General features: G+C 38.3%; 2 protein-coding genes across 2 annotated transcripts; both read right to left on the reverse strand.

Annotated features, from left to right (window-relative positions):
• Positions 1 to 6,205: 6,205 nt before the first annotated feature.
• On the reverse strand, positions 6,206 to 11,161 carry LOC120165804 (protein DGS1, mitochondrial-like). The gene is given in 14 exon segments (XM_039175242.1): positions 6,206 to 6,365; positions 6,503 to 6,603; positions 7,268 to 7,378; positions 7,758 to 7,881; positions 7,974 to 8,002; positions 8,076 to 8,143; positions 8,521 to 8,612; positions 9,123 to 9,223; positions 9,360 to 9,554; positions 9,698 to 9,859; positions 9,953 to 10,090; positions 10,352 to 10,555; positions 10,726 to 10,862; positions 11,149 to 11,161. Coding segments are annotated over 14 exon segments (1,596 nt in total). The 3' UTR covers positions 6,206 to 6,244.
• Positions 11,162 to 11,223: 62 nt separating this feature from the next.
• On the reverse strand, positions 11,224 to 11,880 carry LOC120165805 (60S ribosomal protein L36-2-like). The gene is made up of 2 exons (XM_039175243.1): positions 11,645 to 11,880; positions 11,224 to 11,463 (listed from the first exon to the last, which is right to left on the reverse strand). The coding sequence occupies exons 1-2, from the start codon at positions 11,750 to 11,752 to the stop codon at positions 11,224 to 11,226; spliced, it is 348 nt and encodes a 115-aa protein (XP_039031174.1). The 5' UTR covers positions 11,753 to 11,880.
• Positions 11,881 to 16,496: the final 4,616 nt, after the last annotated feature.

Raw genomic sequence — 16,496 nt, forward strand, 5'->3', positions numbered from 1 at the left:
CAAAGAAAAGGTGTGCTGAAATTCTCGAGTGATAGTATGTGCTCTCTCTGCAACAAGAAAATCGGAACAAGTGTATTCGCCGTCTACCCAAATGGGAAAACATTGGTTCACTTTGTTTGCTTTAGATATTCACAAAATATGAAAGAAGTAACCATTGTTCACAAAGGACGTGGGTGTGATGAACTCTGTTTTGGAAGAAGAAGAACGCGATGGCGGCGGAGGCGAGGTTTTGGATTTTCTATAATTATTTTTTAATAAAAATAAAAATTCTATAATTGTTACACGTGTCTTTTAGGATTTTTGATTGTGATTAAATTGAAAATTTTCAAGGTTTAGTGACCAGAATGAAGAGAGAAAATAATTGAGTGATGAATGGTATAATTTACCCAATTTAAACAGCATTAAACAAAGTACCCTTATCTTCAGCACAAATCATCGGATCTGTTGGTCGACGACTAAAAATATCGGTCAAAAAGTCAAATTAAATTTATAATTCGGAAGTCTCCTACGTAAGCTGTTCTCAATTTAGTGTCGGGGACAGCCTACTATCTTATATCTCTCTTACTCCATTACATATGGGAATAAAGAATGTTGAAAATTCAATATTAGCCTATATGTTCACACCTAAATTAATTTGATGTCATTGCTTACATCAATTTAGTTTTGATGTCATTACTTACATCAATTTAGTTAGGTGAAAATTAAGTATTTTTCTCATGTTTTAATTTCAATGGTTTAGATTATTTAGTGTTTATTTTAATGAGTGGTTTAGATTGTTTCTTGTAACCTATAAATACCCTACTTGTATTTGAGTTTTATCATCCAACAATCAAAGCTTAATTATAAGCATTTGAAAGCTTTCTTAAGAGTTCTTCCCTTTTGCAATTTTGTGAGATTATTCTAAAGAGAGTTTTTTTTTTTGGATCAATTAGAGTTTTTACTCTATTTTGATTCAACAATTGGTATCCGAGCCACGTTTTTTAAGATCTCTTGAAATTCTGAGTATGCTCTGTGGCTGCAGTTTTTAACTGATCTTCCACATTAGAAAATATTTCTTGAGTTATTGTCGAGGTTATTACAAACCTTGTGGAGCTTCTTTGTGTTTAGAGTAATTTAGTACTCTGCACGTTTGTTACTCAAGCTTGTTCGGTGTAGTCAAAGCCTTGCCGTTAAGATGGGTGATCTTCAAGTAGTTGGAGGAATCAAGAAGCTCAACAACAAAAACTACAACACGTGGGCAACATGTATGGAGTCATACTTACAAGGTCAATACCTTTGGGAGGTTGTCGGTGGTGATGAAGTTACACAACCGGCGACAGAAGATGCCAATGGAATCTTGCGAAAGTGGAAAATTAAAGCAGGCAAAGCAATGTTTGCTTTAAAGACCACAATTGAAGAAGAAATGTTGGAGCACATCCGGGATGCTAAAACACCAAAGGAAGCATGGGACACTTTTGTTACACTCTTTTCGAAGAGGAATGATACAAAATTGCAACTTCTCGAGAATGAACTTCTATCAATGGCGCAACGCGACATGGCGGTTGCCCAATACTTTCACAAGGTGAAGTCGATATACCGTGAAATTTCAGAATTAGATCCGACAGCTGCTATTGGGGAAGCCAGGATAAAAAGAATAATTGTCCATGGTTTGAGACCCGAATATCGAGGGTTTGTTACCGCTGTACAGGGATGGCCGACACAACCATCGCTTGTTGAGTTCGAAAATTTGCTTGCAGGTCAAGAAGCCATGGCCAAGCAAATGGGAGGAGTCTCGTTGAAGGGTGAAGAGGAAGCGCTCTACACCAGCAAAAGCAGAGGCACTTTTCAGCGGTATACTGGCAATGGATCTAAAAAGGATGGTGACAAGGTGAAAAATTACCAAGGAAAGGGAGGCCCTCATTCAGGGGGAGCTTCCAAGAATCGCGGTAATAGTAGAAAGTTCGATGGCAAGTGTTACAATTATGGGAAGATGGGCCACATGGCAAAAGACTGTTGGACCAAGAAAAAGCCTGTTGAAAGTAATACTGCTACTTCTTGTTCGAAGGAGAATAGTGAAGATGGTTGGGATGCTGAAGCGTTATTTGCTACGGAGGAAGAAGAATTAGCTCTAACGGTAACAACACCAGAACGGATTGACTACAAGAATGATTGGATCGTAGATTCTGGCTACTCAAATCATATGACGGGTGACAAACAGAAGTTGCAAAACCTGTCTGAGTACAATGGAGGTCGTGTGGTGGTGACAGCTGACAACTCAAGGTTACCGATAACTCACATCGGTAAGACAATAGTTACTCCTCGATATAATACTAACCAGGTGCAACTCCAAGATGTTTACCATGTCCCAGGAATGAAGAAAAATTTGCTATCTGTGGCTCAACTAACATCATCAGGCCATTATGTCTTATTTGGTCCCCAAGACGTGAAGGTTTATCGTGACGTCAAAATCACAGAAACACCAACAATGGAGGGACGACGTTTGGAATCAATTTACGTGATGTCAGCAGAGTCTGCATATGTGGACAGGATAAGGAAAAATGAGACATCAGATCTATGGCACATGCGGTTAGGTCACGTTAGCTATTCCAAGCTAAGTGTGATGGTGAAAAGGTCGATGCTTAAGGGGCTTCCTCAACTAGACGTGAGAACAGACACGGTCTGTGCGGGATGCCAGTATGGTAAAGCACACCAATTACCATATGACGAGTCGAAGTTTAAAGCAAAAGAACCTTTGGAGTTGGTTCACTCTGATGTGTTCGGACCGGTTAAGCAACAGTCAATTAGCGGTATGCGGTACATGGTAACATTCATTGATGACTTCTCCAGGTATGTGTGGGTTTTCTTTATGAAAGAAAAATCTGATACTTTCTCAAAGTTTAAAGAGTTCAGAGACTCAGCTGAAGGAGAAGTGGGAAAGAAGATATGCTGCTTGCGCACAGACAACGGAGGAGAATATAGATCAAACGAGTTCTCTCAATACCTAAGGGAATGTCGAATACGTCATCAGTACACTTGTGCCAACACGCCACAACAGAATGGTGTAGCGGAAATAAAAAACCAGCATCTTGCAGAAATTTGTCGAAGTATGCTACATGCAAAGAACGTATCTGGAAGGTTTTGGGCTGAAGCAATGAGGACTGCAGCCTTTGTGATCGACAGACTTCCTCAACCAAGGTTAGGATTTGTTTCACCCTTTGAGAAACTATGGAACATAAAACCTACAGTTAGCTACTTTCGAGTATTTGGTTGTGTATGTTATGTGTTTGTTCCTGATCATTTACGGAGCAAATTTGACAAGAAAGCTGTTAGATGTATCTTTGTGGGATATGACAGCCAGAGAAAGGGGTGGAAATGTTGTGATCCAATTAGTGGAAGATGCTACACGTCACGAAATGTGGTATTTGATGAAGCATCTTCTTGGTGGTCCTTAGAGAAGGAGGTGTTGCCAGATTCGAGAGAATTTGGAGACAAACTACAACAAAAGATGGGGGAGCATGATGTTCAACTTCAAACAAGTTCAGATGAATCATAAGATCCAAATGGCAATGATGTCGAACAAAGAGTGACTCAGAATCCGTGGCAAACTGGCGTGTATCAACAACCAAACGAAAAAGGTGGGCCTAGTGAAACAGAAGAATCAATTCCACAATCTCAACTTCGAAGGTCAACAAGAATACGAAGGCCAAATCCCAAATATGCCAATGCAGCCATAATTGAAGAAGCAACGGAGCCTGAGACGTTCGAAGAAGCATCGAAGAGTTCTGAGTGGATGACAGCTATGAAAGAAGAGATCGATGCACTTCAGCAAAATCAAACTTGGGATATTGTACCAAAGATAAAAGATGTGAAACCCATATCTTGCAAATGGGTTTACAAGATAAAGCGCCGTCCAGATGGGTCAATCGAGAGGTACAAAGCGCGATTGGTAGCTCGTGGTTTCTCTCAACAGTATGGATTAGACTATGATGAAACATTTAGTCCAGTGGCGAAACTTACAACCGTACGAGTCTTACTTGCACTTGCAGCAAACAAAGACTGGAACTTGTGGCAGATGGATGTAAAGAATGCTTTTCTTCATGGAGAGCTAGATCGAGAGATCTACATGACCCAACCAATGGGTTTTCAGAGTCAAGATCATCCTGAATATGTGTGTAAGCTGCGAAAAGCACTCTACGGATTGAAACAAGTACCTAGGGCGTGGTATGGTAAGATTGCTGAATTTCTAACGAAAAGTGGTTATTCAGTAACACCTGCAGATTCTAGCTTGTTTGTCAAAGCCAATGAAGGTAAGCTAGCTATCGTGCTAGTGTACGTGGATGACTTAATCATAACCGGTGATGATGAGGCAGAAATTCTTCAGACGAAGGAGAATTTATCAGTTCGTTTCCAGATGAAGGAACTTGGACAACTTAAGCACTTCCTTGGTCTAGAGGTTGATCGTACACACGAAGGAATATTTCTATGTCAACAGAAATATGCTAAAGATTTGCTGAAGAGGTTTGGAATGCTCGAATGCAAGTCAACTTCAACGCCAATGGAACCAAATATCAAATGTGTGCACATGAAGGAAAAGATTTGGAAGATGCAACAATGTATCGAAAATTGGTAGGTAGTCTGATCTACTTAACCTTGACCCGACCTGACATTTCTTATGCAGTTGGTGTGATGAGTCGGTATATGCAAAATCCAAAGAAGCCTCATTTGGAAGCAGTTCAACGAATACTGAGATATGTGAAGAATACAATTGACTATGGTCTTTTGTACAAGAAAGGTGAAGACTGCAAGTTAGTTGGTTATTGTGATGCTGATTATGCAGGAGATCATGACACCAGGAGATCAACAACTGGGTATGTGTTTAAGCTTGGCTCCGGAACAATTTCTTGGTGTAGCAAAAGACAACCAACGGTATCATTGTCAACCACTGAAGCTGAGTATCGAGCAGCAGCAATGGCAGCTCAAGAGAGTACATGGTTGATACAGTTGATGAATAATCTACATCAACCAGTAGATTATGCAATTCCGTTGTATTGTGACAACCAATCGGCAATTCGGCTAGCGGAGAATCCTGTCTTTCATGCAAGAACTAAACATGTGGAAGTACATTACCACTTTGTTAGGGAAAAAGTTTTGCAAGAAGAGATTGAGATGAGGCAAATCAAGACAGATGAGCAAATTGCTGACTTGTTTACAAAAAGCTTGAGTGTTGGAAAGTTTGAACATTTCCGTCGTCAGCATGGCGTGATTCAAAGAATGGAGGCTAACATTGAGGGGGAGTGTTGAAAATTCAATATTAGCCTATATGTTCACACCTAAATTAATTTGATGTCATTGCTTACATCAATTTAGTTTTGATGTCATTGCTTACATCAATTTAGTTAGGTGAAAATTAAGTATTTTTCTCATGTTTTAATTTCAATGATTTAGATTATTTAGTGTTTATTTTAATGAGTGGTTTAGATTGTTTCTTGTAACCTATAAATACCCTACTTGTATTTGAGTTTTATCATCCAACAATCAAAGCTTAATTATAAGCATTTGAAAGCTTTCTTAAGAGTTCTTCCCTTTTGCAATTTTGTGAGATTATTCTAAAGAGAGTTTTTTTTTTAGATCAATTAGAGTTTTTACTCTATTTTGATTCAACAAAGAACAACCATTTAAGGTTACAATGATAAAGAAAAACGCACAAGACAAAATTCGTTTTTCTTTTTTAAAGTTGGACAACCTTTGATGCCTTTTGCCAATCCAAAACCATCCATTTTTCTACCACTTGACCCTACAAGCACTTGTAGAATTTATTTTATGTACATTCTTACAAGTGCCACGAATTAATCCATAATCGAATAAATCCCCAAATGTATTATCTCAATTGAATTTTTATTTTAAAATTCACGATCAAATAAACCTTAAAAAATTGACCTTAGAATTTTCAAATAATAATGATATCTTTTCGATTTTAAGAATTTATTTAATCACAAATTTTCAAATAAAAACTCGATTGAAACAACATTTCATTAAAAAAGAGTGGTCCTTGTGTTCGAGACCATTTTAGGCACATACGCACATGGGCATAAGGACATGACCTAGAAACTGTCATACACCACATGTTGGACATATATTCGTATGACATCCACATCCAAATCCGAGTAACGTTAGGAAAACTCGGACCAAAATTAAACAATCTCCTAAAATTTGAACCAACGGCCAAGGAAATTTTGCATTAGCCCTTCGGACTAAAGGTAAAGATCTACTGGCGTTTTATGGAAGGAAGCAAACAGTCGTACAAGCGTTCCATTCGTGCCGTCACGATTAGCTTGTGAGAAGTTTGAAGACCAGGCTTTCCCAATTCAATTATATCCTGTTTCAAGCTGTTCATCGCATTTATATATTATCTGTTAGTTGCCATCTTTGGTTCAACTTCATCGTTATACAACGGAAAAGCTGAAAAGAGACGGGAGACGTAGTTTAACTTTTAAATAGTTCAAGAAATAGATAAATCACTAACCATTGTCATTCACCAGCTGCCTCTGCATGTCTTCTGACACAATTGTATAAGCGATCTAGACAATAAATCAACAGCCCGAACATGCATTGTGCATCGTTTTCCTGCGAAAGAGACCATTAAATATGTTACATCCATTTTCACCCTTCGGAACATAGATGTGAGTAAGAGCTAGTGATGTGCAGCATCGAGTCGAAGCAAAAGGAATTTCAGATTAGTCACACAAAAAGAGTTGCAAATCAGCGGTACTTTAATTCGTCACCAGAGAGACCGAATGCAGAAAAGTAAAAGTACATAGAGCTTTTGAACTAAATAAAGGTTCTTCTAACAGATCAAGCTTCGTTCTTGGTGCCTAATCCATGAGCACAAATGCACAAACATATCGAGCACATGAAATCACACTGGATAGCAGATGATATACTTATTTTGAAAGAGGGATCAATGGGAAAAGGATGGAGGGCGAAAATGCTTTCAGAAAGCAAAAACAACACAACCACTCGGATCTTGGTCTCAGAGAAAGATGCTTTCAGTTAACTCGATCTCCGACCTTACCACAAGGCCATTAAAGCTAGTTAGAACTTGGTCTCAGTTGAGAATGCAAATAAAGTCAAGATCTTGTAAATGGCTAGGCCAGAATCTAAATTTCATCAAGGCCCTTTGCTTTTCAAATGATGATAAATAATAATAAAAAGAAGCCTACGAGGATGAGGGGAAAAGAGAAATTAATCAGGAGCATCCAAGCACCAAACAGAGATGTGAGGTTCTTACCAGCCCTTGGTCAAGGTAAGCCTGGTACTGCAAAATTGTTCTCTCAACCTCCACAATAAGTAGCCTCCTTTGGATACGAGCGATTCTCCCCCTGCCTTCCGCTTTAGTATCCTGAATACAATAACAAACCAGATAATCATATGCACGAGAAACACAAAAGAAAGAAGAATTTGTTTAATGGAACGCTGTGGAAATGCTCTTTGATGGAACTTTAGCTTTAGTTACTCTAGACAAAGAAACTGACAGTCAAATACACTAAACTTCAGAAGGCATATATATATGCTGGAGGTTCAAGGTTGGATTGAAATTGTGGCAATATAAATTTGTATAGTGTTCAAACTTGCCTAGACCATGCAAGCAAGGCCACGATCAGACCAAGAGACAGAACCATTTAGAAGGTATATATATATACCTAGCATCTTGTCTCTTCATGTAGTCGTCAACAAACAGAATTCACTTAAGATATTGTATAGCTTTAAAGTGTTCAGACCTGTCTAAACCATGCACGCACAGCTACTATCAGACCAAGAGACAGAAAGAATGCTGGCAAGGCAGCTAGGATTGCAAAGTTGATTTCATTTGCTCTGAGAATCTGATCCAGTTCAAGCATTGCCCTAGTTCAATGAGCACCTTAAGAAGTAAGAACATTGAGAATTGAAATAAACCAGATTGCAACTATGTAGGAAAAAGCTGGTGTTGAACATACATCTCAACATCTAGTTTCAGCTTCTGAACCTGCACTAGAAAAAGCATAAAGTTATGCAACCAGAACAAAAGGCAGCAACTGTGTAGTAAAAACGAGCATTACCTGGATGAGCAGAGCACGAGCAAGCTCTCCATGGAGAAGATTCTGGATAGGATGAATAATTTTCATATCTACGTTATAAATCCCAATGAATTAGAGTCTCTCAAAGAAGAATCTTGGCAAACTTAAGAGATATACAGCACTGCATGGCAATTCAGTTAAAGCAATATATCAGATTAGCAATCCAAGGAACATAGTTATTCTAAAATATTGTCTATGAACAGAAAAGCGTGAAAATCGAGAATCCTAGGTTTCTTATGTATTGGAATCTATAAGAACTTACTATTACTTATGTTTTTTTATCTGAAGCAACTTTTGTACCTGAAGCTTTCATAGAGGTAAAATACCGAACAAAAGAACAAGTTCAAATTTTACATTTAAGGTGTGCATCATAAGTCATTAAGTGCAAACATGGCTAGTGTTACCATAATATTAGAAAGAAAGTCGCACCTTAACATAACAATCTCAAGCATTTCCTTATCTGATGCATTCTCTGGGAATTTTTTACCTTTTGTTTCCTCACTGAAGGCCAATAACATTCTGCAAACCATGGAAGCAGCTATGGCTTTCAATAATATAGCAATTACTCTTGAATGAAAAGAACTTCATTACATCCAATCACCATAGAAAAAAGGAGATCAAATAGTGGAGTGGAAGACAATTTAAAGCCAAATAAAACAAACTTCAAGCAACCTAGAATCCAACTTCCTTTGTTCTTGATATCACAAGCAAAGATTAGAGTGATGAGTGTACTCATCGTTTTGTACATATGGAGGCCCATTTGTCTTTGAGCTACACACTAGCCCTTCTTTATCCTTAAACCTCAACCCCACCCATGGTTAGGACCGTTAGATATATTCAAAGAATTTGTATCCTAATTCTAAATAATCTTGCTGCCTAGAAGTCAGAACCATGTAGTTTCACATAGGCATATACTTCATTCATAGATGAAAAAAAGGAAAAGGACCAAAGAAAACACATCTAACAATTCCCTTGCTACTAATTTTAATTCAATATTCATGAATACAAATCGGCAGAAAGAAATTTAACCTGTGGAGAGAATCTGAAGTCAAGTGCACTTCCTCCATATCCATCACACCTTTTTGTCTTTTCTTAAATGTATCCAAAAGTTCATCTCTAATTGCCAAAAGCTAAAGATAAATTGAGTTTAACATCAATGAAATCAGTTGCTGCGTTCCCAAGCATTCATAAAAATGGCCAATTCAAGACTTTCAGGAGAGAGCTGTAAAAACAACTGAGCAATCAGAATAGCACAATGCAGCATACCGGTTGCTCAACATGGTCATTAAAGAAGCTAACTGTAGACTCCCTTGCTTCATGAATCCAATTGTCTATGTCAGAACTTCCCATCAGACGACTATGTCGTAGGAGCCAAAAAGAACAAACTGAAAGGCCAACTGCACCACAGGTATACCGGATCCAGTAACGAGTTACTTTACTTGGTTTTTTATGTTTAGCTACCTAAGAGCAAGGTATGAGAATAAGCAACAAATCCAAAACTATATTGAAGATCAAATGCAAGAATCGTCAACAAACAAATCAGTTGATAGTTAAAAAAATGTCTGTTTTATTATGACAAGGACTAAAGAAAAAATGATCATTACCATGAAAGCTAAGTAAGAGTCCAGTTCCTGTAGATTCTGACAAACCAAGTTGATAGAATCATTAATTTCAGAATTTGTCCATTGAGACTCTTCCTGATTGAGTTCTGGCAATCTTTCAAATAGTAGAGCAAAGGAATAGGTTTCATCAATGGAAGAACTGCTCTGCATAGTGTTTACATGAAAATTGGAACATAAAAGTTCTTAACAAGCTAATAATAGCAGCATGTCTGAAATGCTCCGTATAGAAATATATACCTGACGCAACATATGAAGATGGCCAATTGATGCCTCCAACTTAGAAAATAAGCTATTAAGAGTGCATGCTATTGAGGAAAATGACTTCTCTGGATCTTTTACCAACTCCTCTCCACATTTGTCAACATCTACATAAAACTATTCAAGAAAACAAGCAATGAATCCTTGATTATTCATGTCTGACAAGTGACAAACCAAAAAACAATGCTAATATTTACAGTTATCAAGCCTCACTACTACATGCCTAGTGTCAAAGTCTATCAATGGCTTTTGGAGGTTTGACTTCTGAGAGAGAGAAACAAAGGATACTTTTGTGAAGTGTGTCAGCAGATTACAGGCTTCCTTATCAAGGTTAAAATGTATCATGACAATACAGAACTAGAACAATATGGAACAAACCTGAGCCAGAAAAGCAGCAAGCGAGCACCTTAGTGAAGATAAGACGGCAATCCTTTCAGAGATGTAAACGGATGCAGAATGGTAAAGGTTTTGCATTGCCGATCCTTCAGTGACAGCTTCACGCATGAGTTTAACTGATCCATTAACAAAAGCTTGTGGCCCTCTCTCAAAAATCATGAAGTAAACTTTCCTTGCATTAGATCCCTACAAATTTTCAACAAGATTAAGATAAACACTAAATTGCATAGACACGAAAAATACTCTTTAAGTATCAACAAGATGCTTTTGCTCGAGTTATTTCATTTGTGGAAGTAGATGTGCTCAGGCAGTTAAAGGCTGACAAAAAACAAAAACGAAAAAGTAACCAAAAAAACCGATTCAAACAGTGCAGTGAAGCATATGATTGATGACCCGAGGTAGTGCACTAATGGGCTAGAAATGGAAAACAAACAGTTATAGCCCTTGCGAACAGTGAATAGAAACAGAAACGGAAAACGGTATTTAGTAAGAACTGAAAAATAAATCATAAATCATTTTTATACTTTCATAACTGAGTAATGATTTAATTTTTCTATGATAAATATATAAATTATATCATCTTTTTCGTTTAAGTAATTAAAGTACTTTTTTTGTCGCATTTAAAAGTTATTTTTTTATTCAAAGTAAATAAGCTTAAATATATAAAAGGTACCTGATCTATATCTGTTTTTCTAGTTTAGTGACTAACGTTTATTTCGTTTCAATTTGGTACTTACCGTTTTATTCCGTTAATTAAAATGAGTTAAGTCGTGACAGACCGTTAAATTTCATCGTTAACCCATTAAAAATATCACCTGACATATTTTTTAATATTAAAAATCAGTTCCCTCTCTTCACATTCCTTCCGGATAATCTAAAAATTTGCAGGGAACCCTCGTCTTGCGAAGAACACCAGACATCTCCTCTCGCTTCTTCTTCGCCCTTTTCTGAGTTGCCAACTTTCTCTTAGCTACCTTGAGCGCTCGCTTGTCCTTACGGACTTTCAAAAGCTCGATGGTCCTCTTCTCGTACGGTGCAAAACTAACAACTTCCCCGATCAAGTTCCTCACAAAATGGACTCTCTTGCTAGTTTTCTAAAAACTAGCAACAAAAGTGAAATAAATACTTTAAGCAATTAACTAAAACCCGGTCCAATGACATAAGATCTTCCAAGTGATAAAAAAATGGAGTAACAAAATATCTAATATTAGTTATTTTTTCCTTTCCTATTTCAACAAAAGACAATTATTCTGCGAAAATTACGGCATAGAATACACTTTCTCCTTTTCTATTAGATGGACGTCGAGCCAACTCCTCCTTGGTTGCAACATGGCCCTTGTACGGTCCTACAAAGAGGCCTGTATTTGGCTGCTTGGTAGCCATGTCTGCTTTAGCAACGATAAACCACACGTATAAACAAAATGAAAAGAAGCATAACAGGGATCATCATTTTTTAATGCATTACTCGTGTAACTAGAATTACAATTACTAAAAAAAAACCTATCTGCTTCACTCAAGAAACATTGAATCGTTGATCATTGCCAAACATTGACTATATCAACCACGAATCAAATAAAAACAGTTCCAAATGCTCGATATCAGCTAAAAAACTTTATTTTTTTTTCTTCTTCATTAACTTGAGCGACCTGGCACAAAAACTATGTTTTTAAGTTTGCAGTTCGTTCCCCAAACAATAAAATTGATTGCAATATATTTAGAAGGTAAAGAGTGAAGGAAGCTTAGAGGATAAACACACTACGTTTCCCTTTACTTCACTTGCCAATGAACCTTTGAACTGCAGCTGCCGATGAACTTACTCCGGCTCCGGCAAGTGCGCCCACTAAGAGGCCGGGTTTTAGCGGGAACACATGTGGGTCTCATTGGGGCGGTGGTGGCGGGACTAGGGCGTCAGGGGCAGGGAAATGGTTATTGTAACCCCCTAGACCCGGCCTATGTGTTCGACTAAGTCTAGTGGATCACATTATGATTCTTAAAGATATTTTTCCGAAACCGTTATTAAATCAATGTAAAATCACATTATAAATGACATGAAATTATAATAAATCATACTATCAAAACCCAACTTGTAAATATAATATCAATAAGTAATAAATTAATTTAAAACATATCTTAAAAAAAATCAAATCACGATAAACCGAATAGTAATAGCAAAAGTGTCATCATATTAAAATCCCATACTTTAAAATAAGGTCCATGTCAACAAAATAAAGTCAACTTGCAAGGTAAAAACATTACAATCAGATATACTTCAAGAGATATGTTGATCCTCCAAGTGCTCAATCCAGGGTATCTAACCAACAGTATCTGAAAGGGGGAAAACATTTTCGAAAAGTGAGCTAGGCTCAGTGTGTCCCAACATTACCATAAAATCACTATAGGTACACTAAACATATCATAGTACAAAAAGTCTCATAAAATTATACTGCAGTAAATCTCTTTTAAAAAAAAACGTTACCCTAAGGGAACATCTTAGGGCCTGAGAGCCTACCCAAGATAGATTTCGGGGCCGTGGGGCCTACCTAAGAACATATCTTAGGGCCGCAGAGCCTACCTAAGAGTCACATTAGGTCCGTAAAATTTTCCAGCTTGATCAGAGCTGTACTTTATAAATTCATATTCCAAAAATTCAATTGCACCGTGTTATAAATTCCATAAAACCATAAACATGGTAATTCTATACCATTTCAAAACAAATATCAGATAACAGTCATAATCCATAAATCATCACATTAAATCGGTGCATCAACAATACGGTAACCAAAGAATTCAGTGTACCACATATTAAAACAAATAAAACAGTTCAATAATAAATAGGGAACACACCTCGATAATAGGTTCAAATCGTGGATCTACTGATTGCTGGTTTCACCACGCTCTGCTACAGTTTTCGAACCTAATTTATAATATCACTATATTACTAATGGGTAACACAAATAAATCTCTAAAATCATAAAATTTACGAGTCTTACGAGTGAATACTGGTATACGTGGTTTAACTGATCTAGAAGAGCTGGGTCGAGCTATCGAACGATCCGGAGAGTCTCTTGTACCTTCAAACAATAATAATTAATCAACCCCAAATCTTACTTAATTGTTCAAAGCTAGAATTCTTAAGTATATAAGCATTTTTCGGGTTTGACTATCATTTTGGGGTATTTTGAGTCTGAATTTGGCCAAACGGATTCCGAAATCGAAATCAGGACGTCGAAAAACATAAAGTATGACTTTTTAAAAATTCAGATTCTTGGTCAAAGTCAAAGTCAACCACTTTGACCGTCGATTTGGAGACCTTCGGGTTTGAATTTGGTGAAACGGACTGCGGAAATGAATTTGGCACGTCGAAAACTATCAGGATAGGTATACTCGGAAAAGATTTACGGTCGTTTAAGGGTCGGTCAAAGCCATTTTAAGTTTTAGTCAAAGAAAGTCAACGGTCAACGGTCACGGTCAACGGTCAACGGTCAACGGTCGGGTCGGGTCAACGGTCGGGTCGGGTCAACGGTCGGGTCGGGTCAACAGTCGGGTCGGGTCAACCCGGTTCAGACCGGTCAAACCGGTTCAAAACTGGTCAAACCGGTTTTCCAGCAGCTCACTCTCCCTGCGGCGGCGCGTGCGGCGCGTGAACAGTGCCACGGCGTCGGAAAATTCCCGGAAAAATTTCTAAAAATTATTTTGAGCGATTTCGAGATACTTACAACGATCGGTTCAAATTTTTGAACGGCGGAGAGCTCGTATTTCAACTCGGCCGAATCTTTGACTGCTCCACCTCCTCACGCGCCGCCGTCGACGGCGAACAAGGTTGACACCGGCGGACTCGCAACTACACAAGGAACACGATGGTGCAGGAGGTGTCGTAAACGAAACAACGATCGGCGGTGAATTTAAGTTTTTCCCGGCGATAGAGCTAAAAAAACGACGATGCTTTGACTGAAAATTCCCGACGTTTGGCAGCGTTTCACTTCAATTAATTTGAAGGGTTTGTTCCTCGCTTAATGATGAACACAACGGTGTTTTCAAAACGACGATCGGAATTCGGACGGCGCCGAAATCGTGGTCGGAAAAGGCGTTGGGGGAAGATAATTTGGGAGCATTTGGTTTCTGTTTTCAGAAACCAAATGCACGCATATAACACCCACATCTACCTAATTATTTTGGTTAAATTCAGGGCTTAGTCCTTGAATTTTATTTGACTCTAAAACAAGCTCCAAATTTTAAAATCTTTCAATTTAGTCCCCAATTTTCGCCAATTTTTACAATTAACCTCAAATTTCAATTAACTATTATTTTGTAAAAATTTGGGTTGTTACAATTCTCCCCCTCTACAAGAAATTTCATCCTCGAAATTTACCTTATAAGAATAGTTGAGGAAACTGAGCTTCCATTGACTCCAATGTCTCCCAAGTAGCTTCTGAGGGGCCTCGATTACTCCATTGAACTTTGACCATTGGAATACGCCTATTCCGAAGAACTCGCTCATCTCTTTCTAAGATATGGATGGGTTCCTCCTCATATGACAAATTAGGTCTCAGCTCTACATTCTCAACCTGAATGATGTGATTTGGATCTGGACGGTATCGCCTCAACATTGATACATGAAAGACATCATGAATACGACTGAGCTCAGAGGGCAACTCAAGCTGGTATGCAACAGGTCCTACCTTCTTCAAGATACGAAATGGTCCAATAAATCTTGGACTTAATTTACCCTTACGCCCGAATCTCAATACTTTCTTCCAGGGTGAAACTTTTAAAAAGACCTGATCTCCAGCCTCAAACTGTATATCTTTCCTTCTTTGATCTGCATAAGACTTCTGCCTATCAAATGCCTCTTTCAGACGGTCACGAATCAATCTGACTGTGTCCTCCGTCTCTCGCACTAACTCAGGTCCCAACGTCTTCCTATCACGCAAATCCAACATATCGGAGTGCGACATTTACGCCCATAGAGTGCTTCATAAGGTGCCATACGAATGCTGGTATGATAACTGTTGTTGTAAGCAAATTCAGCCAAAGGCAAAAAGTTCTCCCAGCTACCATGAAAATCAATTACGCAACCCCGCAGCATATCCTCCAGAATCTGAATCACTCTCTCAGATTGACCATCAGTTTGTGGATGAAAGGATGTGCTATAATCCAATCTTGTTCCCAAAGCCGTATGTAGCGCCTTCCAAAATCTCGAAGTAAATCTCGGATCTCGATCAGAAATAATAGACAATGGAACACCATGCAATCGGATAATCTCTGAAATATACAATCTCGCCAGCTTGTCCAAAGTATAATTTACCCGCACATGAATGAAGTGAGCTAACTTTGTAAGTCTGTCAACAATTACCCAAACTGAATCTTTTTTCGAAGGAGTCATAGGTAAACCGGTAACAAAATCCCTAATAATACGCTCCCATTTCCATTCAGGAATCTTGATAGGCTGTAACAAACCTGATGGATGTTGATGTTCTGCCTTAACTTACTGACAAGTCAAACACCTCGCCACAAAATTCGAGATGTCCTTTTTCATGCCGACCCAATGATACCACTCTCTCAAATTTCGATACATCTTATCTCCACCGGGGTGCATAGCATATGGACTACTATGAGCCTCAGCAAGGATAGTCTGCCTCAACTCAGCATCATCCGGCACACAATACCGACCTTTGAAGCATAAAACTTCATCCTGATTAAGGGCATAACCTAAGTTTGTCATCTGCTCTACTTGCTCAAAGATAGGAAGCAAGGAGCTATCAAGGGGCTGCTTAACTTTAATCTCATCAACCAAGGTCGGCTTAACTTGCAATTCTGCTAACAAAGTGCCATCGTCATATAAATTCATCCTGGCCATTAAAGATCTCAACTCCGATACTGCCTTTCGACTCAAAGCATCCGCTACAATATTAGCTTTACTAGGGTGATAATCAATCACGCAATCATAATCCTTTAGAAGCTCTAGCCAGCGACGCTGTCTCAAATTAAGCTCCTTCTGGGTCAGAAGATACTTTAAGCTCTTATGATCCGTGAAAATGTAACACTTCTCTCCATAAAGATAGTGTCTCCAAATCTTCAAGGCAAAAATTATTGCTGCCAACTCCAAATCGTGAGTAGGATAATTACA

This window comes from Hibiscus syriacus, unplaced genomic scaffold, assembly GCF_006381635.1.
Source record: "Hibiscus syriacus cultivar Baekdansim isolate YM2019G1 unplaced genomic scaffold, ASM638163v2 tig00111614_pilon, whole genome shotgun sequence".
Classification (NCBI taxonomy): Eukaryota; Viridiplantae; Streptophyta; class Magnoliopsida; order Malvales; family Malvaceae; genus Hibiscus; species Hibiscus syriacus.

Bases quoted from the DNA above. Each gene is read 5' to 3' on its own strand.
- LOC120165805 (XM_039175243.1), bottom strand. From the start codon at position 11,752: ATGGCTACCAAGCAGCCAAATACAGGCCTCTTTGTAGGACCGTACAAG. The intron at 11,464-11,644 runs GTATTCTATGCC...GCTAGTTTTTAG, and splicing joins CTAATAGAAAAGGAGAAAGT to AAAACTAGCAAGAGAGTCCA.